Source organism: Lepisosteus platostomus, assembly GCF_059453375.1.
Source record: "Lepisosteus platostomus isolate fLepPlt1 chromosome 5 unlocalized genomic scaffold, fLepPlt1.hap1 SUPER_5_unloc_1, whole genome shotgun sequence".
In the NCBI taxonomy this organism is placed as follows: domain Eukaryota; kingdom Metazoa; phylum Chordata; class Actinopteri; order Semionotiformes; family Lepisosteidae; genus Lepisosteus; species Lepisosteus platostomus.
The window spans coordinates 446,386-473,467 of NW_028291471.1; the positions used below are offsets into that span (position 1 = coordinate 446,386).

At 41.6% G+C, this 27,082-nt stretch overlaps 1 protein-coding gene and 4 non-coding genes across 5 annotated transcripts; 4 read left to right on the forward strand and 1 right to left on the reverse strand.

Annotated features, from left to right (window-relative positions):
- Window positions 1-11,649: 11,649 nt before the first annotated feature.
- Window positions 11,650-11,705, forward strand: LOC148638400 (U7 small nuclear RNA). Its single transcript, XR_015931062.1, has one exon. It is a non-coding gene; the product is annotated as a U7 small nuclear RNA (small nuclear RNA).
- Window positions 11,706-11,984: 279 nt separating this feature from the next.
- LOC148638401 (histone H4-like) lies at window positions 11,985-12,296 on the reverse strand. Its single transcript, XM_088623355.1, has one exon. The coding sequence runs from the start codon at window positions 12,294-12,296 to the stop codon at window positions 11,985-11,987; it is 312 nt and encodes a 103-aa protein (XP_088479481.1).
- A 750-nt stretch (window positions 12,297-13,046) lies between these two features.
- trnay-gua (transfer RNA tyrosine (anticodon GUA)) lies at window positions 13,047-13,134 on the forward strand. Its single transcript is given in 2 exon segments — window positions 13,047-13,083; window positions 13,099-13,134. It is a non-coding gene; the product is annotated as a tRNA-Tyr (tRNA).
- A 3,647-nt stretch (window positions 13,135-16,781) lies between these two features.
- On the forward strand, window positions 16,782-16,863 carry trnal-uag (transfer RNA leucine (anticodon UAG)). The gene has a single exon. It is a non-coding gene; the product is annotated as a tRNA-Leu (tRNA).
- Window positions 16,864-20,089: 3,226 nt separating this feature from the next.
- On the forward strand, window positions 20,090-20,162 carry trnak-uuu (transfer RNA lysine (anticodon UUU)). Its single transcript has one exon. It is a non-coding gene; the product is annotated as a tRNA-Lys (tRNA).
- Window positions 20,163-27,082: the final 6,920 nt, after the last annotated feature.

Here is a 27,082-nt window from a genome sequence, read left to right on the forward strand (position 1 = left end):
GCTTTATTATTATTGAGAGACTGGCTCACTCCTGTCTGTTCCCTAGGTTGGGACAGGAGATCACACACTGTATTATTATTGAGAGACGGGCTCACTCCTGTCTGTTCCTCAGGCTGGGACAGTGGATCACATACTATATTATTATAACTGAGAGACAGGCTCACTTTCTATTCCCCAGACTGGGACAGAAGATCACACACTGTATTATTATTGAGAGACAAGCTCACTGTCTGTTCCTCATGCTGGGACAGGAGATCACACAGTTTATTAATATTATTGTTGAGAGACATGCTCACTGTCTATTCCTCTGGCGGGGGCAGGAAATGACACACTGTATTATTAGTATTGAGAGACAGGCTCAGTGTTCCCCAGGCTGGGACAGGAGATCACACACTGTATTATTATTATTGAGATACAGGCTCACTGTCTGTTCCTCTGGCTGGGACTTGAGATCACACACTGTTCTATTATTATTGAGAGACAGGATCACTGTCTATTCCTCAGGCTGGGACAGGAAATGACACACTGTATTATTATTATTGAGAGACAGGCTCGCTGTCTGCTCCTCAGGCTGGGACAGGAGATCACACACTGTATTATTATTATTGAGAGACAGGCTCGCTGTCTGCTCCTCAGGCTGGGACAGGAGATCACACACTGTATTATTATTATTGAGAGACAGGCTCACTGTCTGTTCCTCAGGCTAGGACAGGAAGTCACACACTGTATTATTATTATTGAGAGACTGGCTCACTCCTGTCTGTTCCTCAGGCTGGGACAGGAGATCACACACCGTATATGTTACGGATTCGGTAAGAGAAACCGAAACCAGTGAGAGAACCCACTTGCAGGAGCTGACAAAGCCTAGCCATGATCCAAAGAAAGCCACAGTCCAAGGAACGAACCGAGAGTCCAGGGGAAGCCAGAGATCCAAAAGGGAACGAGTTACCGAAGCCAAAGCGTGATCCGAAATCGAAGACAATAGAGCAATCCGATAGTCCAGGGGTAGCCAGAGATCCAAAACAGAGCGTGAGTAACGAAGCCAAGCCGTGATCCGAAAAGCCGTAGTCAAAAGTGGAAAACCGTAAACCGAAAGCCAAGAAGAACACTAGGTAGAAGAAGGAGTAGCGCAACCAGGAAGCTCGAAAGGGAAACCAATACTGAGCAAGGAGGTAGGGAAAGACAGGTGTTTAAGTAGGATGAGACGGGGGTGTGGTGGTGAATAGGAAAACTGATAGGAAAACTGATGGAGTAGGGCTACGCCTACTTCTGCCTCTTCCGTTGCCGGGAGGCAGGGATCGTAACAGTACTATTATTATTGAGAGACGGGCTGACTGTCTGTTCCTCTGGTTGGGGCAGAAAATGACACACTCTATTATTATTATTGAGAGACAGGCTCGCTGTCTGCTCCTCAGGCTGGGACAGGAGATCACACACTGTTGTAGTGTGCTCTCACGAGGCACCAGTTCTGTAGGGGTTTGGGCATTTACTGGGACAATTATTAATTGTGGCAGTAAATCACAAAATTGATTCTTTTAATGGTCTTAGTATCCAACCATGCGATATAACTCAAAAAAACGCACACACAGGTACTAATACACGAGGATACATTTATTATTATATGGAATATGCATGTAAACCTAACAGATCTTATCGTAAAGGTTATCAGAATACAAAAGATATATATTCATTCAGTTACAGTTACACATATCTAGAGGACATACATTCAGTATATCATTCATTTAGACCGTTTCGTAATTGAACTTGTTTACAACTTCTACATTAGATACTCAAAACAAGTACATAACTCTTAGGAGTTAAATTGATATCAACTGGTTGGGATAACAATTGAATTCTCGAGCAGTAATGCAGTGAAGTGGAATACTCATCCGATCTCTGGGGATTTAGGTCTCCTGCGGGGTCAATGGCTCCGTGCATGGCTGTGGTGTGCGGCTTGCGACGTTGCGCTGCTGATGCTCTCTGAAGACCGGCTAGTTAGTTTTGGCTGAAACTAGCGAAGTTTGTGCACAGGAGAAAAGATGACTGTGGGTCCCAGCAGGTCAGGAAGAAGACCAGTTCGTTCCTGATGAAGCGATAGTTATGAATAGTGATTCAGCTGTCCACAGTTCTGACCTGTTCACGAGGCTTGCTGCTGGTGCTAACCTCGGGTGGATCCTTTGGTTACTCTCTGGCAACCTCTGCACTCGACTCTTAGAACAAAGCAAAGTTCTGGCACTCAGACACACTGGCTGTTCCGTGGTTGTCCAGGCTGAGTCTCAGGATGGTCAGGAGGCGCGCTGCGAGAATGTTCTGCCCTTGGGAGCCTTTCTGCTTCTGGGCCGTCCCGCCCTGGAATTGTCTCACAGCCCTGGAATTCTCCTTTGAATTCCCTTTAGAATAGTCTCGGAGCTCTGTGTTGCCTGTTTTTACCTGTAGGAACTTCAGCTCGTTTATTGGATGAAAGTTTCATGGGCATCAGAGACCCACGTGGGTTACTCGGCCCTACCAGTCCCTGATTGGTTGATCAAGGTGAGATATGAGTCACTTACTTGATTGGTTGATCAAGGTGAGATATGAGTCACTTACTCCTGACACTTAGGAATGCAGTCCAGATGTCCATCTGGCACTCCCTAGACAGATAGGCGCCAATGGATTCCCATTGATCATGATAGCCAGGCTTAGCTAAATGCATCCCCATTTGGGAGCTGTCCCTTATCAAAAGAAAACATCTTTAAATCAGCCTGCCTGAATAGCTTCTCTGTGGCTGCACCACAGAGATGAAGAAAGAGATGGGGCCTCATTTGGGAAAGCACAGCAACACTTAATTCTCTTATTAACAAGCATTGCCACTACAATTAGTAGGAAGAAAGATACAATGTTTTGAAAATGTAATATGTTTTAAAGGATTAAAGGGAAAAGAAATACTTTATATACACAAACTAATTCAACTGAGCTCCTCTAAACAATATCGCCTGAAGAATTGCCAAAGCACAGTGTATCAATTTGGGTGACACTGGGGGAAAAGGATCACAACATTGAAAACCACAAGGCTTATTTTCAACATCAAAATTTGTGCTTGAAAATATTTGACAAAAAAAGGAATATTACACGCACGGAAATCAATATTTACCACTAGGATAGAATGCAGCATAGAACAGTTGGATAGAAGGTTAGTGTAACTCTATAGTGCATCACAGAGGTCAGTCTCTTCCCCCTCATTATGCAGGCTGACTTCACTGTCCTCCAGCGATAGTCAGCTGTAATCACTGATGCAGACATGATGTTAATACTCTGACAGCATCTTGGCTGATTTGGTTAAAGTGTTTTCCTATTAAACAGGTGATTCTGCGTTCAAATCCCACCAGTGTCTTTCTTCCTGTCTTGTCTTACAAAATGTATCACTATGGATGATTACATGCAGCTTGATTTTGTTTAATGCAAGTTTTCATTCCCTTTCTGATGGCTCTCTACAGTAATTTTTAAAAGTACTAATCGGGATGGATTACTGTACATATCCTCAGTAAAGGGGAATATATAAGTAGTGACTATCCAAATTGCATTTTTGTGTGAAACACATTTCAGAAAATTGAAAACCAATTTTCAAAACTCACAATAACAAGACAAAGGCAAAACATAAGTTCACTTTCACTTTATGCATATTTACCACAACCTTGCCTTCTGATCATAAAAAGTCTTAATTTTAATATAGCAGTTTTAAATGGGACATTCAGAACATGGCATATGAGAATATATGGTTAACCGAGGATGAGCAAAGGATGATTGCGCTTTCTGCTTATTGCTATGAACCTACCCCTGGTTATAAAAATGTCTCAAAATTCTGACACTGAGGTGTGAGACACAATGTAACAGGCTCTCATAATCCCGAAATACAAGAAATTTTACTGTAGCGTTTTATAAATTTGACCCTGTGAACATTGCATGTCCCTCCTTCCTCATTACCAAAACATCTCAATGTCCCGGCATTATGTACATTTGTAATTACAACACTTCACTGTTTCATTAATGAGTTGTGACATTGTGAACATGGCATGTTAAAGTATATAGAAAATCTAGATCAGAACAGGCTAAATGCAATTCCTAGTGATTTATCATTTTCTTACTTTCTAAATGAAAAAAATATTTTTTCAGTGATTATGACACTTCAGTATGACATAAAATATGCTTCAATGACAGAATAAATAATAATAATAATAATAATAATAATAATAATAATAATAATAATAATAATAATAATAAATAATAATCATGGAAAAAATACCCAAAGTGGACATTCATAGTTGTGATTATAGGAATGTTAGATATTGGGTGGGTAGATGCGTCAGCATGCGTAGGCTGCAAAGGAACAAGTAAAGGACTATTCCTGCTGAAAAGAGAAGAAAAGAATCACAATGTTTCAGCTGTGGAGCCTTCTTCAGGTGTGAGAAAGACAGGGCAGTAAGCAAAGATAATTTTCTTTTTGTCTTTGCTGAGTGCAGTTTATCGCTGATGACAACATCAAAGACATTAAGGAGTTTTTACGGCTAACAGCTCCACATCAACTTCCTTTCATAACTAACCTCATCAGATCCTTCAACTCCCAACTCTTCCAGTTTCTCACTTCAGAGAAGGATAAAAAACTCAAAATCCTCTACAGAGAAAAACCATCAACACCCTTATCACCTCCACCAATCCTAACCTTGGACTACACCCTCTGACCTTTCCCTTTCACCCCTTTGCATCCTCAGCTAACAGATTTTAATAGTACAACAAAATTACAATAGATTGTACAGTATTTATGTTTAAAATTAAAGTAAATGTGTCAAAATATCGAAGTCCAAATGCACGGTGCTAATGTAACAATGCTTGCAAGTTCCTTAACAAATCTGCATTGTATTTTTAAAATATTTCAGCAGAGGATGCAACGGGGGTATAAATGACGACTCGACTTTTTCTTGGGTGAATATGGTTTTCTGGGGAGTTGCGACGTTGGGCATACAGTAACTGGACATTTCCCGGTGATTCTGACACGTGTTAAGCACTCGCATTTCCTGCAAATATTAAAATGGTAAAGGTTTCGCTGAGAAATCCAATCGACCTTTGCGAAGACAATGTTTACATCGCAAAAGAAACCTGTCCCTGGGTGGACTGGAACCACCAACCTTTCAGTTAACAACCAAACACGCCACACAGAGGGAATGGTGGGTCCGTGTCTTGCATCACAACTTTCCGGTTAAAAAAAAAACTTTTTTTGCCAGCTGGTAATATTTCTTCTGCACTGATAATCAAGAATTGAATTTCATTTCTCGCAAGCTGTGTGAATTTCTTGAAATACAAGTTTCCCAGAAAGGGTATAAATACATGCATTTAACGAAATCAAGCCCTTTGTGACAGTCCGAAATGGTACGTTATGATAGAAGAAGATAGGAAAAAAAACATGACTGGGATTTTAAGCTACGTGACCTACGGTACCAGACTGGGGTAAAGTTAGCTTGAAGTTCAAAAACGATTTTGGCACGCCTGTAGCATTTACACGAAACCTCTAAGAATCGCGAGAATACTTGTGTATAAAACACATTGTGAATGCTTTCTCAGCCTTTACTTTTTCATTTATATGACATTTTTTTGACCAAGCACGAATATTCTTTTGTCCATATCTTCGTAACGGAAGCACAGAACGCCTTCAAACCAAATACATTTTAAAGACCACGACATGTGGATATTTCCACAGCCTCTACATCAAAGTATCAGTGAGCTAATTATCTTTTTTTAAACCTCCGGTTTTTCATCGATGCGTAATTACGCACTAACTGGAACCCGGGGGACCGCTGTATACACAAGTTCACAACACGAGAAATACTGTTCAATACGGCTTCATGCGAAAAACCCGTATATGACTATAGGCAACAGAATACTGATGTCTCCAATTACTCAGACTGTAAGCACGCGAATAAAGCTTTGTCTGAATTCTCAAACCCTTCCTTTACGTCCTGTTTTCATTCAGGTAAGAGTCAACTATATGCACAATACTACTGACAGCAGGAAGATTAAAATATTCTTTACTCAGCAGCTTATTAAAAACAGCTCCCATGATATTCAAACCGATTTTTTACACAGAACACTGACACAGCTTTGTGTTCTGAATCTCTTTTTCTCGTGCGCTTATTTAATGTGGCACAATGCACTGGGATAGGGGTATTCTGTTCACAAACCAATAGCATTTAAACCACAGCACCCACAATGCTGCAAGTAAGTGTTTTGCACACTAAGCAGAGAGCGATGTCTTCCTCGTTAGTATAGTGGCAAGTATCCCCACCTGTAACGCAGGAGACCGGGGTACATCAGGACATGCATTGAAGTGAAAGCAGGATGCGGTGCGACATCCACTGTGCCGATCCCGCGACACTAAGAGGTGAGTGGGTCTGTTCGATCACAGCGCTAGGCGAATCCCCAAACAGTGTGTGTGGCAACAAACGAAACGGGCCTGTTTCCGCCCGGTTTCGATCTGGGGAAATCGGGCCCAGTGGTGGCGGGATCTGAACAGTGCATGTCGCAGTGCTTCAATGTGCTTCCTGATGTCCTACCCCGAGAACAGAAAGGACAGCGTACACAGCAACAACAGATCAGGTCTCTGCACTGGAGCTAAGCTGCCCCCATCTCCTCTGCTCTGCTCTGCTCTGCTCTGCTCTGCTCTGCTCTGCGGCTCCTGCGGAGTGGAGTCCTGCCTGGAGCCGTGTTTGCAGGCGGCGGCTCCCCGCGCTCTGTCTGTGCGTCGTGTCCAAGAGCTCCTGGGAGGAAGAGAGAGCCCTCCCACTCGGGGGCTTTTCCACGGTCTGTGTGAGGAGGGGCGGGTGTGTCCAGTAGCTTATCGAGCGGAAGCCTGGGGCGGTGGAGAGCTGTGATCGTGCAGACCTTGAGGTGTCACCTCTTTGTCTGCTTTCCCGCCCCCCCTCCGCCCAAGCTCTGCTCCAAAGTAGCCCGGCAACCCCTCACACCTGCACGTGTCACAACCTAAGGTGTGGTCATGAGACACCCATGGGGTGTTGTTCTGTTCTTGCTTATTAAAGAACAGAACAACTGAAGCTAAGCAGGTGTGAGCCTGGTCAGTACCTGGATGGGAGACCTCCTGGGAAAAACTAAGGTTGCTGCTGGAAGAGGTGTTAGTGGGACCAGCAGGGGGCGCTCACCCTGTGGTCCACGTGGGTCCTAATGCCCCAGTATAGTGATGGGGACACTATACTGTAAACAGGTGCCGTCCTTCGGATGAGACGTAAAACCGAGGTCCTGACTCTCTGTGGTCATTAAAAATCCCAGGGCGTTTCTCGAAAAGAGTAGGGGTGTAACCCCGGCGTCCTGGCCAAATTTCCCGTTGGCCTTAACCAATCATGGCCTCCTAATAATCCCCATCTATGAATTGGCTTCATTACTCTCTGCTCTCCTCCCCACTAATAGCTGATGTGTGGTGAGCGTTCTGGCGCACTATGGCTGCCGCCGCATCATCCAGGTGGATGCTGCACATTGGTGGTGGTGGAGGGGAGACCCCATTACCTGTAAAGCGCTTTGAGTGGAGTGTCCAGAAAAGCGCTATATAAGTGTAAGCAATTATTAATTATTATTTTTATTAATTGTTTCCTGCCCGTCGCAGGCAGGAATTCCATGCGAGGAAGATGCGCTGGACAGAGCTCAGAGGGTACAGCTGGGTGGCTTTCCTTCTGAGTGACGTTCCTGCAACACTCTCCCGTACTCTTGGTGCGCTCATGCCGCAACACAGGAAGGCTGGAGCAGGTGGGTGTGGAGAGTGTTAGACTGAAGATTTAAAGGTCCCTGGTTCAATCCCGGGTTTCAGCGTTTTGTTTCATTGAGCCCTCTGTTCCTCTCTGCAGCACCCCCTTCCTAAAGTGACGCTTCCCTTTCTCAGCCTGAAACGCAAGCGAGACAGCAGCAGCAGTCCCTGCAGGTTTCCGTAGTGTAGCGCCTGTCATGTCAGCCTAACACCTGAAAAGTCCCCGGTTCGAGACTGGGCGGAACAGCCTCGTTTTGCACGCTCCTGTACTTCACAGAGGTCTTGAGCGACCGGTCATTTGTTGACAATGTATTTCCGGTGCCTTCATGCACTCTTGTACCAAACGCACGTTCCTTCTGTACGCGGAGCCGATCATTTCCAATTGGGCTGTGCCGACAGACCAGCACGAGCTCTGTCGGCTCAAAAGCAGCGCAGGACCTGCAAGAACAACAGAAAGATTAGCATCCAGCGGGGGCCTCTTAGTGAGCCCAAGATCTCATCAAGAATCGGCTCCAGCAACAGGGCTGGGCGCATTGTTCCATTCTCCGCCCACTCTCGGTGTAAACAAGTCCCTCCTGGTCTCTGCTTGAAATGCACTTTCCTGCGTTTGCTTTGGTGTAACTGGCTTCCCCTGCATGGTCGAATGTGAAGAAAATCCTTAGTAAGTCATTGAAGAAAACCGAGAAGAGGTCGGAGTGGCCTCTGTCATTCATCAACGATCCAGTCAGGCAGTACTCCTCTGTAAAGCGCCGTTCGTTCAGATCGATTGGCTTTTTTTTGCCTTCATTCGTGCAAGTAGTAAAAGCAGACACCCCTTTAGGGAGCCTGTCAGCACCCGGAGTTTTCCCCTTCTGTAAGCTCTCCATAGCCTCTCAGCTCTTCTACTGTCAAATCCCCCTCAAGTACTTCCCTATCTTCTCCACTCAAAACGTTTTCTAGCTTTGAGGTAAAAAAATGAATTTCTTCATCCTTTACCTCTGTAGAGCTGTACAGTCTTGAGTAGAAGTGTCATGCCCTCTGCAGCCAGAGGGCGGTCCTTCTCTGTCCTGTCCCTAGTTTCTGGTCTGCTGTCCTTCCTGTCCCTCTCTTTCCCTTGGCTAAATATTTCAGGGTCTTGCACTCTGTCCTCGCTCAGCACTGACGTTCGAATGTCCTGAGACCCGCCTAGCACCAGGGCGCCCCACGTCCGCTCCCTGAGGGCACAGGTTTCTATACGGCATTCCTGAACTCTTTGCACTAATGAGCCCGTGCCTTTTTTCCGTCTCGCCGCTACGCATATGGGTCTTTTTCAGCCCTCCTGCGCCCCACGGTTAGTCCCCTTGGACGTCTGTGACAAGAAGGCCTCCATACAGGAGAGGATAGCACTCAGCTCTGTACTCACTCTTCCCTCCTCATCAACTACACTTTCCATGACAGACTTGGAGCCTACCACTTTCCTGAAAAAGAAGCGAGTACACTTCTCATTTTCTTCCAAGAACTGCACTCTGATTCTTAACAGCACTCCTCGACTACTTTCTTCCGCTATGCTCCGGACATCCTTTTTTAAAAGGGTGATATCCTCGAGCACATCGAAGCCACTGTCTCATGTAGAGACGCTGCAGCTGCCTCTGTTTCCTGGCTAGCACTCTTCTCCGTCTGGCAGCAGCCTTCCTTCCCTCAGCCATGAAAAAGGCCTTTGTCCTCACCTTCACCTCCTCCCACCACTCTCCTACTGACCCGTCCAGACACTGCAAGGACAGCCACTGTGATAGTTTCTCCTTGTAGCGGGATACTACCCCCTCGTTCTCTAGCAGCTTTGTGTTGAGTTTCCAGAGGCCTGGGCCAAAGACAGTCCCGCCCTGGAGTTCCACTCTACACCCTAAAGCCTGATGATCTGAGAAGAAGACAGGCTGAAGAGTGACCCCAACAACTTTCACGCTCTCTGAGACAAAGCAATAGTCAATTCTGGAGCTGCTATTCCTCCCTGACCGTGTATATCCTGCTATTGTGGGATATAAAAATCTATATGTGTCTGAGAGTTTAAAGTCTTGAACTAAGTTTTGCAGGGCCAGTGAGCTGGAATCCAATTTTATCGGCCTTTTGGCTAAGATCAAGTTCAAGTGGCATGCCCGCAGTTCCAAAGTTCTAGAAGGCGATCGAAGATCCTGAAGAGTGCTTGAGCTGGTATCGCCCTAGGTTGAGCCTAGGGGGTTAAGGCCAAGCAGCAGCTGAGCTGGGTGGGATCCGGCAGCAACGTTCTCTCTCTCTGCTCTCTCCTCTCCCCTCCCCCTTTCTCTTGCTCCACCTCCTTGGCCTCTTGGCTGGGAGTAGCTACTCTTGGCCTGCCCGCGGTGCTTGCTTTCTTCCTCGAGACTCGGAAGCGCTATCCGCTCCCTCTCTCTCTCTGCCTCCTTGGCTTCTTGGCTGGGAGTAGGTACTTGTGGCCTGCCCGCGGTGCTTACTTTCTTCCTCGAGACTCGGAAGCACTATCCGCTCCCTCTCTCTCTCTCCTCCTGCGCCTGCACCCAGCTGGGCTTTGCCCACAAGGACAAAGTCCAGGGCTCACTCGCTGCTCCTTTAGCAGCTAAACCCTCCTCTCCACAGGACCTTGCTCTCTCTCTTTCTCTCCTTTTTTCTTTTTTCTCCTTTCCAGATGGCAGACAAGAAGACACTGATCCGGTTCCACTGGACCAAGAAAACAGAGACGATGCCAACTGCGAAATCCTTTTTCATTACCTTCCTGAGAGGGATCCTGCAGTTGGTGGCCGGAGATCTCTACTGCCTGCAAGACAACAAGGCAGAGAGATACATGGAGGCCTACATGGCCACGGTCACCTCATATGAAAAGGCAACGAAAATGATCAGAGAAAAAGGTAAGCACCCCCGTTTCTCTGATTTCAGGCCGGAGCCTATGAGGAAGACAAACCAGAGGACCATCACAGTCCTCACATACAACCCCTACGTACCAATGGAACTGGTAACAGCGTTCCTAGGGAGGTATGTAACTGTGGTGGGCAAACCAACGGAGATCAGGGACAGTTGCGGCGTCTGGAACGGCAAACGCCAGTACCGAGTCCTCCTGAAAGAGGACCCAGAGGGCGTCGACGGTTTCCAGCACCCCCCGGCCCGCTTCAACATCGGAGCCGACAGGGGGTACCTTTACTACCCCAGGATGCCGGATTTCTGCAAGAAGTGCAGACAGTCCGGCCACAAGGAGAACACGTGTGACATCGTCAGATGTCACAACTGTAACAAAGAGGGGCACCTGGCAAAAACCTGCCGGGCAGCCAAAAAGTGCGACGGATGCGGTGCCGAGGGACACCTCCTTCACCAATGCAATCAATCTCCGTTCCGCCGTTGTTTTTTATTACATGGAGTGTTAATATGTGTGAGATGTTCCTTTTGAGATGTTTTTTTTTGCGGAATAAAGTATATTTTGTAGAACAAAAAAAATCTTATGACAAGGTTTACAAGTTATCTATTGAACTACATTCTAATAGGTGTGGTCACATTCCAGGTCATTTGTTTACGTTTTTGTTTCTGCAGCAACTGTTAGATGAAATGTGCTAATATGTAACCTAACTCCAGTGTGAATAACTAGAAGAGGGGAGCAGCTCCATTCCAGACCAAGGGAGCTTTGAGATTGGCTGGGCCAGATCTCTCATTTGCATATCTGATTTGGAAATATAACACTAAACCCCCTTCTTGCATGGATTTAACTTGCACCCAAGAGTCCCCTACTGTGTATTGCTACTTATTTTTTATGATAAGTGGTGATTACCAGTTGACAGGTTTTATTTGTTGAATTATAAATGGTTTTGTATTATCATCCTGAATGGCCTGTACTGCCTGTTTGGTAGGGTATTTGTTTTCATTTCATTTACCAGATTGAATTTTTGCTCTTTTAGTATTTGTCTAGAAGGCTTTCTGAAGTCAGGAAGCCCATTTATTTGGTGAAAAAAGATTCTGTATTAATATTAATATTTCTCATACAACATAAATAGGGTATTTTATGAATAAAAAGATCTTGCACTTGGAAATCTTGAGCAGTTTTGATTCCTAATATTTGACCTTAGGTGTGGGAACGGGTCTTTTTTGCAATTTGATTTCCAATTGATCAGCACAGTATAGAAAATAGACCCATAAAGCAACCTCAGCAGTGACAAATGTCACTGGGTCACTTGGGTTTATACGTCGGGGTCTGGTAGTGAAGCTCCGCTCCTGTTTAGCCTCCGAAGCCGTACAGGGTGCGGCCCTGGCGCTTCAGCACGTACACCACGTCCATGGCGGTGACGGTCTTCCTCTTGGCATGCTCGGTGTAGGTGACGGCATCGCGGATGATGTTCTCCAGGAACACCTTCAGCACCCCGCGGGTCTCCTCGTAGATCAGCCTGGAGATCCGCTTCACTCCCCCACGGCGAGCCAGGCGGCGGATGGCGGGTTTGGTGATTCCCTGGATGTTGTCACGGAGAACCTTATGGTGACGCTTAGCGCCTCCTTTCCCGAGTCCCTTTCCGCCCTTGCCTCTTCCAGACATCTTCTAGTTATCAGCTGTGAACACGACACACACTGCTCATCTTTGATGTATAATTGACATCTTTCTTTGATGTCTATTATACATCAAAAAAAGATTTTTATAGGTGTAGAAACTAGTAAATAAAGCCAATGATTTGTTTTAGAAATGTATTATTAAAATATACAATTATTCACACCTTAACAATATGTAGTTCAAATTATACATTATTTACAATATTGTATTCAAATGTCTAATCATTATAAAAAAACAACTAGTAAACTTCAGTTACAAATTCTAGTAACATGGCAATATATATATATATTAATGACAAACACAAACTAATTACATGAACACGCTAATATTTAACTCAAAACCACATTTCGATTCAAATATACATTTTTAAAATTTACAACTTCTTTATTTCCACGAAAATATTATTAATGTAGCACAAATGCTACTTTCTAATAAAGACCGAAAGAAACTGTTTGTTTTGTGTCTCATGGTGATCCTCCTCTCGAGACTAATGAAATGTTTAATATGATCCCTCGAGAAAAAAAAGGATCAATTTCCGCCTGGAATGATTGATGCCCCATCAAACATTTTGTAATATCCCTGGAAGTTTATACAGTAGAATCCTGGTTCGTGGCTTAAATTCAAGTTAATGAGACTAAGGAAACGAGTTGGAAACTTGATGTCGAAGTGGGATTTAAATCACCCATTTCACATTTTACTTCATTGGGCAGTATGCGCCAGAGAGCAATGCCACATATCCCTTCGATAGCTCAGTTGGTAGAGTGGAGGACTGTAGTGGAGTCAACAGGGAATCCTTAGGTCGCTGGTTCGATTCCGGCTCGAAGGAAGGTGCTTTTCGTGTAATTTAATCAAAGAGTTAAAAAAGCGAATCTGTTTTATTCAGACATTGATCAAAAGCTCAATAATCGACTAAGCAAAGGCTCCTGTTCCGAATTCAGCCCACGTCTGATTGTCTTGTTTTGGCCAAGATCTGATCTTTGAATTAAGGGACTACACTGTCTGCTTTGTAATTCAAAAATACATACAAATGTCAAGTTTTTGTAGATATAAAGGTGTTCTCTGTTTTCAAAGGATAGTTACTTAATTGGCATAATGATTTGGTATTGATTTTGTATCCTTGTATTATAAAGTTTGTGCTTTCTGTGTTTTTATCGTATTGTGAACTTATTTTTTAAACAAATGCTTACAAAGGCAAAGACGGCACACATCTGTTTATACCAGCGGTGAATTGTACATTTTTATTAAGTACAAGCTACTGTGAACTTCTGGGAGTATAACAGGTTCGATATAAAGTGGCAAAAATATAAAAGGGGAAAATACCCCAGACTGCATGTAAAGCCCTCGTTGTGACTGTTTTAGATAAAATGGCGTACTATGCACGAAATGTTGCAGAAACACAATCTGATATTTTGATACAGGTAGGCCAGCGCTTCCAAAGCATGCAGGTGTAGAACAGGACTTAATGCATTTTTATACAAAAATTCGTATTCTATATTCTGGTCGCTTGCAGATTAGAATGGCATATGTTTAGCAATAATATTATTTATGGTACCTGAAAGTTTCAGGTTGTTGCACAAAGCTAAGGTATGCGTATACGTGATCTGACAACTGGAATCAATTTCCTGTCGTTAAACTCTGTTTATTTTTAAGTTGAGGCCCAGGATCCAAATCTTCAGTTCTGATTTTTTAAAGTGATATCTTTCCTTCCTGTCGTGAAAGTCACACGATGTGAGCAATTGTTTTTTTTTACATTGCGATCCAAAGAGCCTCAGACGCACAGTCTAACAGTAACCAAACCAGAATGGATTCTGCTGGGAGCCGGGCTGAGCTCATTCTCACTCCCTGTGCTGAAAACAGAATTATTTCTTCCCCGAACATCGTCTACAGATCACTTGTGCGCTTTTAACCTTCTCGCAGCTACGGGCGAGACTGACGCTCATGATATGAAGGCACCCGCTGGAACACATTATCTAACTCTCACAATCGCGACAGACTTCGCTTTTTAAAAAAAAAAGTAGATATAGCCCTGAAAAAAGCATTAGCTTTATCAGTTTTTACATTAATCTATTTTGAATCAAAGTTTGATTTTTTTTATTGCATTTTACATTATAATAATCATCATCATCATCATTGCTTACACTTATATAGCGCTGTTCTGGATACTCCACTCAATGCGCTTTACAGGTAATGGGGACTCCCCTCCACCACCACCATTCTCCTGAATGATCACAGGACCTCGGTTTTACGTCTCAGCCGAAGGACGGCACCTGTTTACAGTTTAGTGTCCCCGTCATTGTACTGGGGTATCAGGACCCGCATGGACCGCAGGGTATGTGCCCAGCGACAGAAACCAGACGTGTGTCGGGCTCGGCTGCGAGCAGGACAATGACGTCACGGGGACAAAGTAGAGGAAATCAAAACGGTTCTATAAAAGACCTGTGTCAGCTGTTGGTTTGCAGTCTGGACTCTAAATCCTCCGATCCGATTTTAAATCTCTCTAATACCTGAGCGGCTTCTTCCGAGTATTTATTCGTATACTTATTAGTAGTATGAAGGATGTGACAAATTTATGATTTCTTGGAACAAAATGGTTTTTTATTTGCATTCGAAATGAAGCGGAATTTTAGCGCGACACACAAACCCTTTGTCTTTTTTAGATAGTGATTTTTAAACAGATATAAATGTAGAAAACGTGTTTTATTTTAGCACTACAATAGCAGGGTCAGTGGCGTAATGAATAACGCGTCAGGACTTCCATCAGAAAATTATACTGTAGGTTGGACTGCCGTCTGGCTTGTTTCGTTTATACCACTTACATTCTTTTATATAAATGAACTCCACCTGAAAGCTATAGAACACACTTTAGGTAAGTTGTCTGCAGCCTCATGCGAATTTCGACAACTTACCCAAAACACTGTACTGTCTGGAGTTCAGCTCCAGCTCTGAACTCAATTGCAATGAAAAACCATACGTAACAAAACTGGAGAACAGCTGAACTTGTGCTCAGTTCGGTGATGAGGGTTCAGAACTGTCCTTGTTGTAATTAGCACGAACTGCACAGGCTCTGAATCAGACCATGTCAATTAGTCTGATCAGTGTAGGACACGTTAATGTAGAATTATTAATAGGCTTATTAGTTAGTTAGTTCAGGTTTACCCACCTGAACTAATGTAGAATTATTACTTGGTCTGTCTCTTGTTTGTATATAAATGAATGTCTCTGACAACTTAATGTTAGTTTTACGATGTAGGTCAGGCGTTGACATATGCACGAGTATACGAAATGTCTCACTCCTGATTCAACTCATGTTCTATAGGAGATTGGCGATTCCTCCTGTTTCTCGTACAACCATATCAGAACAGAAGACCGTGTCACCCAGCTGTGATTCAAGATCGACTCGCATCTTTATCCCTTTTTTGTTCGTGATCATTATTTTCTTTAGTTATGATCAATATTGAACTTTTTCGAAATGAAATGACAATAATCAAACATGCAGGCAGATTTTTGAAAAGTATTCGGAGCCCCTTTGGAACAGTCGTCAGAAAATATGAGAAAATGAAAGTTATGTAAGCTCTCACACAAAGCATTGAAGATTGGAATCTGAGTGTAAAAAAGCTACCCGTCTCCCAATGATAGGCAGGGATACACACCATGACTCGAATAGACTCAGCAAACTTTAACACCTATGATATTACGAGTGCTTTGCACGTGTCGAATTTCAAGAAGGAACTACTACAACAGTTTGGACATAATTCAATACCACCGGCAAAGTCCAATACCGGCAACTTCTGAGAAAATAGTGTTCACTCATGGAATTTGGTCTTTGAACGGCTGGCGGGAAAATTCATTTATACTCCTGTTGCACCCTCAGCTGAAACATGTTAAAATAACAACGCAGATTTGTTGGAGAACCTGACAAGAATTATTGGGTTAGCACTGTATGTATTCTGGTATATTTACTTTAATTTTAATATAAATGTAAACATGCATGCTGTATAATCTATTGTAATTTTAAAATATGTTAGCTGAGGATGCGAGGGGGGCTATTATACTTTGTGAAACACGCAAGGAACTGTAAAAAAGGCTGGTATTTGAAAAAAATTGGCGATCACAAGAAAACCACAATTTATGTGGTATTATCATCAATATCCTTCAAAATCTATGTTCAAATGAAGGATTTAAAGAAACTATGAAAAAAGCAACAGTAATAGCAGAGGATTTTGATTTTTGCTCTTCAAGTCAGTAGATCGACGTAGAGTTGCGCCCCTACAAACAGCACAAAGGATGAAACCCACCTCTTTCGTTATTGCTATGTTTGTGCCGGTGAAAGTAGCATTTGTGCTATTGAAAGCATCTCGGAAGATGAAGGTGCAGTCACATCCACATGTCATGATATCATTAGATCCGACGACAAAAGCTGAAGCCCCCGGCATTTTCCAAGCCAGGAATGTGAGGAAGATGAGCATGGAGGAAGGTAGCGTGGCCGAGCGGTCTAAGGCGCTGGATTTAGGCTCCAGTCTCTCTGGGGGCGTGGGTTCGAATCCCACCGCTGCCAAATGATAGTGTTTTAAGACCTGCAATACGATCAGTAAAAGCGCTTCTTGTTAGGCTGCGGTGGGTGTTTAGAGATAGACTTTCTAAAAGACAGGCTTTACATCAAGGCAGAAAAAATATTTTGTTTTCTCAACAAAAATTCTCTTTGGCACGTTCAGCTTTATGTAGGGAACAACATCTGCCGAGATCAGTTTTGAGGCAGTGCACATGATAGTGTACCGGCAAGTAAATTTAATATTGGCTGTGGTGGTGAGCTGCTTTTGTCTGTTAAACTTTTAATTCTTCACGCCGAATCGTTGGCAGGGGTAATAGCTTATCTTTGAACAGAGCGCTCCATCAGAAATACTTTGTTCGTGCTCAAAAGAGATCAGAGGATTAACTTCATGAATTCACATAGCATACCTTACAGGAAAAAATTAAAAGGGGAATTAATTGTGCTTCCTGATGTTGTTCCTGTGGTTTCTTTGGCTACAGATGTGAATGTTCTTTGGCGTTCTGCTAGAGTATCCACTGGGTGAGCTTTATCAATTAGCTCGGATAGGTCATCAGTGCTCCGCCTCCGGAAAATAATCAGCACTGTCGTTTTTTCCTGTGCTGTCTTTTAAAACATATAAGATCACGAGTTTACAGATTTCTCCAAATAACAACTATACATTTTAACCAAGAGGTTAGCATTCCTTCAATCCAATAGTTTTACTCCTGGTAAAAAGCAGCGAAATATATAGAGAGATGATATTCAAATATTTCAACATTCTTATTGGATTACCTGTATGGATATATCGCTCAGAATTCCTAATATGATTTTGAGTTCAGTTTTGCTTTACTACTTTCAGAGTCTTTTATTGACCTTGCTGAAGCAGAGAAGTGACATAATCACAAATGCGACCTACCTGTGCTGCTGTTTTTGGTTAATAGTGATTAAAAAAAACAGCTCCTTGCATTAAGAGCAAGAGCAACCAACACGCTCGCTGGTTGTGTTTGGTATTTTCCGGGGTGCTCTTCCTCAGCTGCAAAGTTATTTGGTGAGCAAAGACCTCTGAGAAGGAGTCTGAATCCGTCAACAACACAGGAATTCTAAGATCGCACTGCCGTCTTGTGTACAGAGATCTGCTTTTTCCTTATAGAGTTTTTTGGTATTTAAGAACACGTATCCTACCTTGAATGCTAGTTTCAAAAGATATGTTACCGGATCACAGATTTTCTTGAAAAGATTTGGGGATGCACTTACCGGGATTCAAACCCGGCTCAATAATTTAGAAGGCACCTATACCACCAACGCACTTCTGAGAAACACCGGCACATTTCCGCAATCCTCCCTCTCACCTACAAAGTTATGAAGAGACAGACGTCCAATGAAAACTAATTTGATTCACTCAAGGCTCCGTTCTTTTATTGTGATGTCATTTTAATTAATGTTAGCTGTGATAAGGTGTTGTTTCTGTCTCTTAAAGTTTAAGTCTGCTCCTTTCTTCCTGGTTTAGAAATAACATGTTTCATGATTGTTTACAAACACCACTATCAATTATTTGTCCAGCTCTAACGCCTGTGTGCGTTGACAAGGCATCTCCAAAGGACATATTAAATAACATGATCCTTCCTGTTACCATTCCTTCTACAATATTTGCAGACAGGACTTTATCACTCGAGTTGTACAAAACAAGTCGGTCCATGAAAATCATCTGTACTGCTGTTGTTCTATGCGTAGTTTAATCAAGGTAGTCGAGTGAGGAGGTAAAAAAGCACTCCCCGTCGATAAATCAATCATCGTCGCCCGTGTGACTGGATATAAAAATAACGGATTCATTTTAACCAATCTCTGGAAGCTTCGATGCAGTTATTTTTCCTTCCTTATTTCTTCATTCCTATGAATTTACTCTGTAGTAGAGGAAACACAAAAGTGGGAAACTGCAGGCATCCTTCGTTAGTGGTGGATTGTGTTCAGGGAGCATCAGCACATCTCAGTTCCGTTAATAAGTCTGTCGGGGATATACCTCAGTGGTAGAGCGCATGCTTCGCATGTATGAGGTCCTAGCATCTCCAGGTGCTTTATATTACTGTGCTCACATTGCAATCTTCTGTTGAATGTGAACTCTTTGCTCATGTTCATAGAGAGCCAAGTTCACACAATTAAACTCAGGCAAACTCGAAGTGCTACGGTGTTGCTCTGCTGTTTCAAATGTACTTCTAAGGCATTTAGTTCTGTTAACTACCAAATGATTTGAACTAATTTTATGTCATATTCAGGAAATCCAGAGGTCTTCAGACGTGTCGTGGCTGTTGAAGAAGACACCTTTTGAATCTCACCCGGGATTTCTTGAGAGATCATTCAGTGAGCAAGTCCTCCCTCTGGACTCCGCACTGAGCTGAAAACTGCGCGAATTCCATTGTACAACCGAGAAAAAAACTGATGGACCAAACAACGACATTTGATGATTGCAAGAAATTCAAGAAACACAACAGTCCGAACACAATTAATTTAAAAGACAAAGCAAAGGATACGACCTGTAAACTCTCTTCGTGTCTTACAGTTTATGATATAAAAAAAAATTACTTTCATAATAATTTCTTGCTGCTGATAGACTATTTATTGAATTTTAACAAATTCACAATTACAAACATTTTGGGTTAAACAGTTACTGACATACTTTAACGAAGAGAAACGTTAGTGCCTTTCGGTGTGTGAGCCAATTTCTCAAAACAATATTTGTTAGTCTCTCTGGAGGCTGCGCAAGGTGTTTAGAGATAGAATTTCTAAAAGGCAGGCTCCCTGAGCTTAACATCAAGGCATAAAAAAATGTTTTTTCTCTACAGAAATGCTCTTTAAATTTCAGCATAGTTACAACTCCCTTTATAAAGGGTGTGCAGACATACAACCAAGGCATTGAAAGTTTTTTTTTAATTGTTGTTCCAAAAAATGTTCCATTTGTTTTCGTTCTTAATGTTGTTGATTAAAATATATTATTAAATGGGAAAAAATCTGAATGTGAAAAAAGGTCAAAATGCTATTGAAAAAATCATTGATGTGAGGAAAGATGAATTGTGGGAGCCCCTTACCTCCCCATGTCATGCTGTATTTCTCACTCATTCTACTGGGAGTGGTGCCGTCGCTTCTGGATAAAGTCTGTCAGTTGACCTTCCAGACGGGTCAGGTACTGTATGACTGCGCGTCGGCACAAGAAGAGACATGTGACTTGCGAGGATCACAACAGTGTCATTCACCATCTAGAGCCCGGGTAGCTCAGTTGGTAGAGCATCAGACTTTTAATCTGAGGGTCCAGGGTTCAAGTCCCTGTTCGGGCGTTTGTGTTTTCCTTAAGTGTATTGTGAATTTAATTATAAATCGTATTTTATCTTCCACTCTTCTAGCTGTACTGTCGATATTTCAAAAGTTAATCACTTGTATTTTCTTTAGTGTTTCCTTTCACGAACCGAAAATGTTCAAGACTATCTTGTCACCACACTCCATGTAGATAATCACAGGAAAAGAAAAGGAAACGCAGTGAGGAGCTCACACAGTGAGTACTCTTGAATACAACAAGAGGAAAGGCACACTGTGGAACATCACGTCCAAGTTTACAGTGACGGCTTCTATTTCCACTGATGAATGAGACAGATTCATGAGGAGATCCTCAGCACAATTAAGCGAACACATCACTATTTCGGTCTGATGTAGAGGCTCCATGTGTGTCAGCAGTACTATAAATTTTAAGTCTTATACACTTTCAGGGGCTGCATCTGAAGGGCTTCATCTAAGAAGACTGTTTTACTTTACCACACGGTTACATTCACCCACCCAATTTATTCTCAGAATACCCAATGGGTCAATAACCCTGTTTTCCCCTGGGAACCACCAGTGTACAGTCCCATTCCATTCAAAAATATAACAAATATATTAAATTAATATATTCAATGAACAATTATATTCAATGAACTGTGTAATAGAGAGCTGGAACTGTTTTTAGGGATGGCTGAGTGGTTAAGGTGTTGGACTTAAGCTCAATAAGCAAATGTCTATGTGGATTCAATCCCTGCTCCTGTAATTTGCTTTTGAAGTGACAGAACACTTTGAAGATTTACACTCTATTAAAATATGTATTTACTAAATTTCAGTTCTCCTCACACCCTGGGATAACTGAACTCTCACTATCACATACTTAAGGCTTTACATGCATTAGCTGTGATACAGCTCCTAATAAAGACAGAATGAAACTGTATCAATAATAAATGACATGTTTTAAACAAACGTGTATTGATAAACTTCATTATTAATAAAAGTGGTGTGACGGGAAAGCAAATTAAATATTACAATGATATTCCAAGCAACTGATGTGTGCCGGAACCAAATGTCATCCACTGTGAGCTTTGTAAATTGTTTAAAAATTGTAAGTGAAGTTGAGATAATTAACAATTTGTTGAATCCTGCAGTTACAGATTAAAATGTGAGAAGAATGTCTCTGGGTTTATCTCTGTCCGAGTGCCTGATGTGAATATGCTGAACGCAGTGTCTTTGATTTATGTACTCAAACAACCAAAGAATCCCATTCTTGTCATCCTATGGTTTGTCAAACGTGATTTTTTCAAAGTGGGTGCGATTTCGTTTAGTCTTTCGCTCTTGTACTAGAGCAGTAATGTTTCTAGACTTTGTTTTTAAAAAAGTTGTTCCAGAAATGAACACTTCCATTAAAGTTAAGGCAGACACCTGTTGCTGTCCACAATGACCAACTCTGCATGGCAAGAGAGGAAGAAAAGCACTGTGGTGATTTGAACCCAGAAGCTTATTTACTAGACATGCACATTAACCAGCTAAGCCACAGCACCAACGGAGCACTCTCCTTTTACAGCCTCTTAGACACACCGCTCTGAGATACCTGTGTTCTGTGTGCGCTGAGCCTGCTCGCTGAGCAAGTGATGAGAAATGGCTTTTATCTGGTAATTTCAAGTCCAAGGAGCTCAATATGCTTTTTATGTTTGACATCTTCAAGGAAAATGGTGAAATTGCAGGTGGAAGAGGAAAATGATCCTTGAGTAGAGGAAAGACGACCATCTTGAGCACTAACTCATGTCAGGAGGCTAACTTCTGGGATGAGGTGGTGGAGTGGTAAGGCGATGGACTACTAATCTATTGTGCTCTGTGGGTGTGAATCCCATCCTTGTGAAGTTCAGCAGTTGACAGATGTGCCTTTTTAAACTGGGTGTGCTTTCGTTTCATCTTTCGCTCCTGTACTACAGTAGTAATATTTCTAGATGTGCATGAACATGGTATAGTAGGCTGACTGTAGGAACACGTGGCCCACAAGCAGTGACAGTATCAGAAGTGTCTGCAGTATGTTGGTTTGTGAGCAGTGATAAAATAAAATGCAGAGGAAGCAGGTGTGCCTGCATTAATAAAGCTCCATTGAGCGGAAAAAGTAACAGAAGAACCGACCTAAATCCAACAGAAAGTTTCTGCAGTTGAAATCACAGGCAAAACTGCCACAGGCTTGAACTCACAACTTCAGCATGACTCCACTATGTACTGAGTACTGACCAACTGCGCCACTGGAGCCGCACAATGTGTTTGTTACATATTTTAGATGTATTTATTGGAAGGTTGCAGAAATCGAAAATCACTGATTTCATTATCTGCATGTTTAATATCTAGGAGAGAGAACTCCTTCAGGTTCTACAGCTCTTAAGTGCACTTTAAGAAGTCTTTGCTTTTGTGAGATGGATCTCCAAGGTGCATCTTTTTCTTATTACTAAAGATACCTCTACATTGTAAACTATTTGAAGACCTAGAAAAAGGAACATGGCATTAGTTGAAATAAGCACTGAATGGGTTAAAACCCACGCTCTTTGAATTGCTAAAGTGATGCCTTGTGGAGAATAAATCAACATACTTTATTCGCACAGGTCACTCGGCCACGGACAAGAGCGATCAGCTACCACCAGTATTATTATCATTATTATTATTATTCAACCATTTGGGGAACAATACAGTTGAACAATCCCACTGTTCTTATGGCAAGAAAAATAACATGAGACCACTGTAAGAGGACGAGTGTTGTAATTGTTTGAACAATTGATTTCTATTTTTCCCTCTTATGGGCAACCCTGTGGTATTTCTTTTTCTCTTCGTTGTTGTGCACAGGCTAGTTCTACAGCGATATTTGCCACAGAAATTTCTGCGCAGCTCCGTATTAAATCTGTTCTCAACTGCAACGGACAGAAGACAACTCCAGTAGATAGCTGTGTAGTTGTGTAGGACCACACACGACAGTGATAGTGCGGCTCTTAATGGACTGGTACACAGACCTGAGAGGCAGGCAAAACACTTTTAAAATTCAACAGGCTCACCAAGTCAGAGGAACAGCAATGAACTGAAAAGATCTGTTACAGACGTCTATGTTAACCTCTTTAGAGCTATAAATGCCATTTGTTTAATTTATCTGTAGATTAACACTTCCAAGTAACAGAGGTCCAGTGGCACAGTTGGTCAGTGTGTGGTATGCATGTAGCTGTACACAGTGGAGGTATAATGAGGTTGTGTGTTCAAGCCTTTACTAGAGCATTAAGTCCTTTGAACGTTTTCCACCCATAAAAAGTTCATTCGCCGTAGTAGTTTCACTGTGACTTTGCAGGTAAAATATTCTTTTTGAGAATAAAATTTCATATGCGATAAATAACTGAACTAGAAAATATTGGAAAGAAATTGCTTGTCACACTATTCGCAGCAGGCACTCAGACACAGAAATGTCCAGTCATTAAAGAAAATTCATGAAGAATAGGAGTGACATCATTGCAAAGGCGATATTTTCTGATGTCTGTTTTGGTTAATCATTTGAGTGGTAATTACTTCTGTCATTATTACTAATACTGATAAAAACAGAGGACACAGCTCTCTGGACATTGGTCAGGACTCTAGAAAGTGTTTTTATTTGCAAGCGGCTCTGGAACTCAACACCTGGTGATGGGTCACTTCTGTCAGACACACCAGTGGAACCCAAGCCCACCTACACATACACTGATAGATATATACCTACACTCTCACACACATTTACACTCACAGACACATCACACATTTATACACACAATAAGACACTCACACACTCACATATATACACTCACAGACTCACAGATACACAAATAGACACTATATACGCAAATAGACACCGCATACACTCTTAGGTACAGATACACTATAACTAACACTAATGCAGATACTGCTAATATTACAACAGTAACACTATCACCAAAACTTACACTATCATTGTTACTAACACTGACAAAAACTACTACTAGACTAATAATACTTATAATAACAGTAATACTCTCATGAAAACTAACATGATGATAAGTGTTAATACTCTGACCCTAACACTATAAGTATCACTAATATTACATAAATACTAGCATTAAATCTAAAACTATCAGTAATGCTATCATCATTAATACTCACATAGACAATACACACACTGACAGACATACCCACACATACACTTACAAATATAAAACTACACACTAACAGACATGTTCTCAGTCATGCATTCACAGAAACAAATAGACACTAAGCATACTCATAGACACACACTCATAGACACCAAAGATACATCAAAGATAGATTTTATAGGTGTAGAAACTAGTAAATAAAGTCAATGATTTGTTTTAGAAATTTATTCTTAAAATATACAATTATTCACACCTGAAAAATATGTAGTTCAAATTATACATTGTATACAATATTGTAATAAGCAAATGGCTAATCATCATAAAAAACACAAGTATTAAAGCTACAAATTCTGGTAACATGGCAATATATATATATAGTAATGACAAACACAAACTAATTACATGAACACGCTAATATTTAACTCAAAACCACATTTTGATTCAAATATGAGTTTTAAAAATTACAACTTCTATATTTCCACGAAAATATTATTAATATAGCACAAACGCTACTTTCTAATAAAGACAAAAAGAAACAGTTTTGTGTCTCATGTTGATCCTCCTCTCGATCCTAATGAAATGTTTAATATGATCCCTCGAGAAAAAAAGGTGTCAATATCTGCCTGGAATGATTGATGCCCCATCAAACATTTTGTAATATCTCCGGAAGTTCATACTGTAGAAACCTGATTTGTGGCTTAAATTCAAGGTAAACAAGACTAAGGAAACAAGTTAAAAACTTGATGTCAAACTGTGATCTAAATCACCCGAAACATTTCACTATATTCGGCAGCATATGCCCGAAAGAAGTGCCTAATAGCTCAGGTGGTAGGGTGGAGGATTGAAGTAGGAACAGTTATGAATCTTTCTGTCACTGGTTCGTATCTGGCTTGAAGGAAGGTGCTTTTTGTGTACTTTAACGAAAGAGTTAAAATAGCGAATCTTTTTCACTCAGACGTTGATCAAAAGCTCAATAAACCACGAAGCAGAGGCTCTTGTTCCGAATTCTGTCTGATTGTCTTGTTTTGGCCAAGATCTGATCTTTGAATTCAGGGACTACTCTGTCTGCTTTGTAATTCAAAAGTATATACAAATGTCATGTTTTTTTTTGTAGATACAGTTGTGTGAAAAAGTGTTTGCCCCCTTCCTGATTTCTTATTTTTTTGCATGTTTGTCACACTGAAATGTTTCAGATCATCAAACAAATTGAAATATTAGACAAAGATAACACAAGTAAACACAAAATGCAGTTTTTAAATGAAGGTTTTTATTATTAAGGGAAAAAAAAAATCCAAACCTACATAGCCCTGTGTGAAAAAGTGTTTGCCCCCTAAACCTAATAACTGGTTGGGCCACCCCAACAGTTATTAGAATGCCACCCCAACAGAATGCTTGATTCAAAGGATAAGTACTTAATTGGCTTTATGATTTGGTATTGATTTTGTATCGTTATATTATTAAGTTTGTGGTTTTTGTGTTTTTAACATATTGTGGACTTATTTTTTAAACAAATGCTTACAAAGGCTAACACGGCACACTTTCTGTTTATATACACACAATCTGTTTATACCAGGTGATTTGTACATTTTTATTTACAAGCTACTCTGCACTTTTGGGAGTATAACAGGTTCGATATAAAGTGGCAAAAATATAAAAGGGGAAAATACCCCAGACTGCGTGGAAAGGCCTCGTTGCGACTCTTGTTTTATTGTTAAATACGGCACGAAATGTTGCAGAAACACAATCTGATATTTTAATTATTATTTTAATAATTTTATAAGTATGAGGCCAAATATTCAGTTCTGATTTTTTAAGTGATATATTCCCTTCCTCTCGTGGAAGTCACACGATGTGACCGATTGTTTTTTTGTTATTTTATTTTTCACATTGCGATCCAAAGAGCCTCAGACGCCCAGTCTGTAAGTATCCAAACAAGAATGGATTCTGCTGGGAGCCTGTGCTGAAAACAGAATTAGCTCTTCCCCAAGCACCGTCTACAGCTGCTGGATAGTGCTCTGCCTCCTACTAATCCAGCAATTAGTTTGATGAAAGAGGAGGGACCGGCAGGAGGCAGAGCCCGGGTACCGGTGCTGGGAGGAGGAGGGCAGGAGGATTCAAACCCACACCCCCGAAGACACTGGAGCTTTAATCCAGGCACCTTAGACCGCGTGGCCACATTACTTTCTAAACCTCTCTCCATGTCTCATTACTTGTTCGTAGAAAGCCAGGTGGCTTTCTGAAAACTCTACTGTCCAGGCAAATGTACATGCTAATCTACTGGGCTCTTTTCTGCACTGAGCTGCTCATTTGAAATCCAGAAGGCAACACAGACGCGCTCCTATACCAAGAGTCAAACCTAGACCGCCTGGGTGAAAAACCAAGAAACCTACAGTAAGCTCTAAACCATACTAACAGAGTTTGAAAAGGAGCTCTGTAATATTCACAAATACTAAGACAAGGTATAAATACTCCATAGGTTTAAGATTCAGGAATATGAATTGGAGTTTACAATTGGAGTTTTTATGTTTCATATGATTTAGCGACTTTTTTACAATGTGTAAAAAAACAGCACACCTAAATGACAAAGCCACAGAGAAAAACAAATTGTGTTTTAAGTAATTTTAAAGGCTCGAGATAACATTTCACTATAAACGCAAATGTTTGTCTTCTTTGTGGCGCTTACTTTTTGTTGCTTTAATGAATTTCATATAGTTTATTTCTGACACAAGACATAACAAGCTTGTGTATCTATGACAAAAAAGCAGGGCAACAATTTTCATCAACCTTTAACT

Bases quoted from the DNA above. Each gene is read 5' to 3' on its own strand.
- LOC148638401 (XM_088623355.1), bottom strand. From the start codon at position 12,296: ATGTCTGGAAGAGGCAAGGGCGGAAAGGGACTCGGGAAAGGAGGCGCT.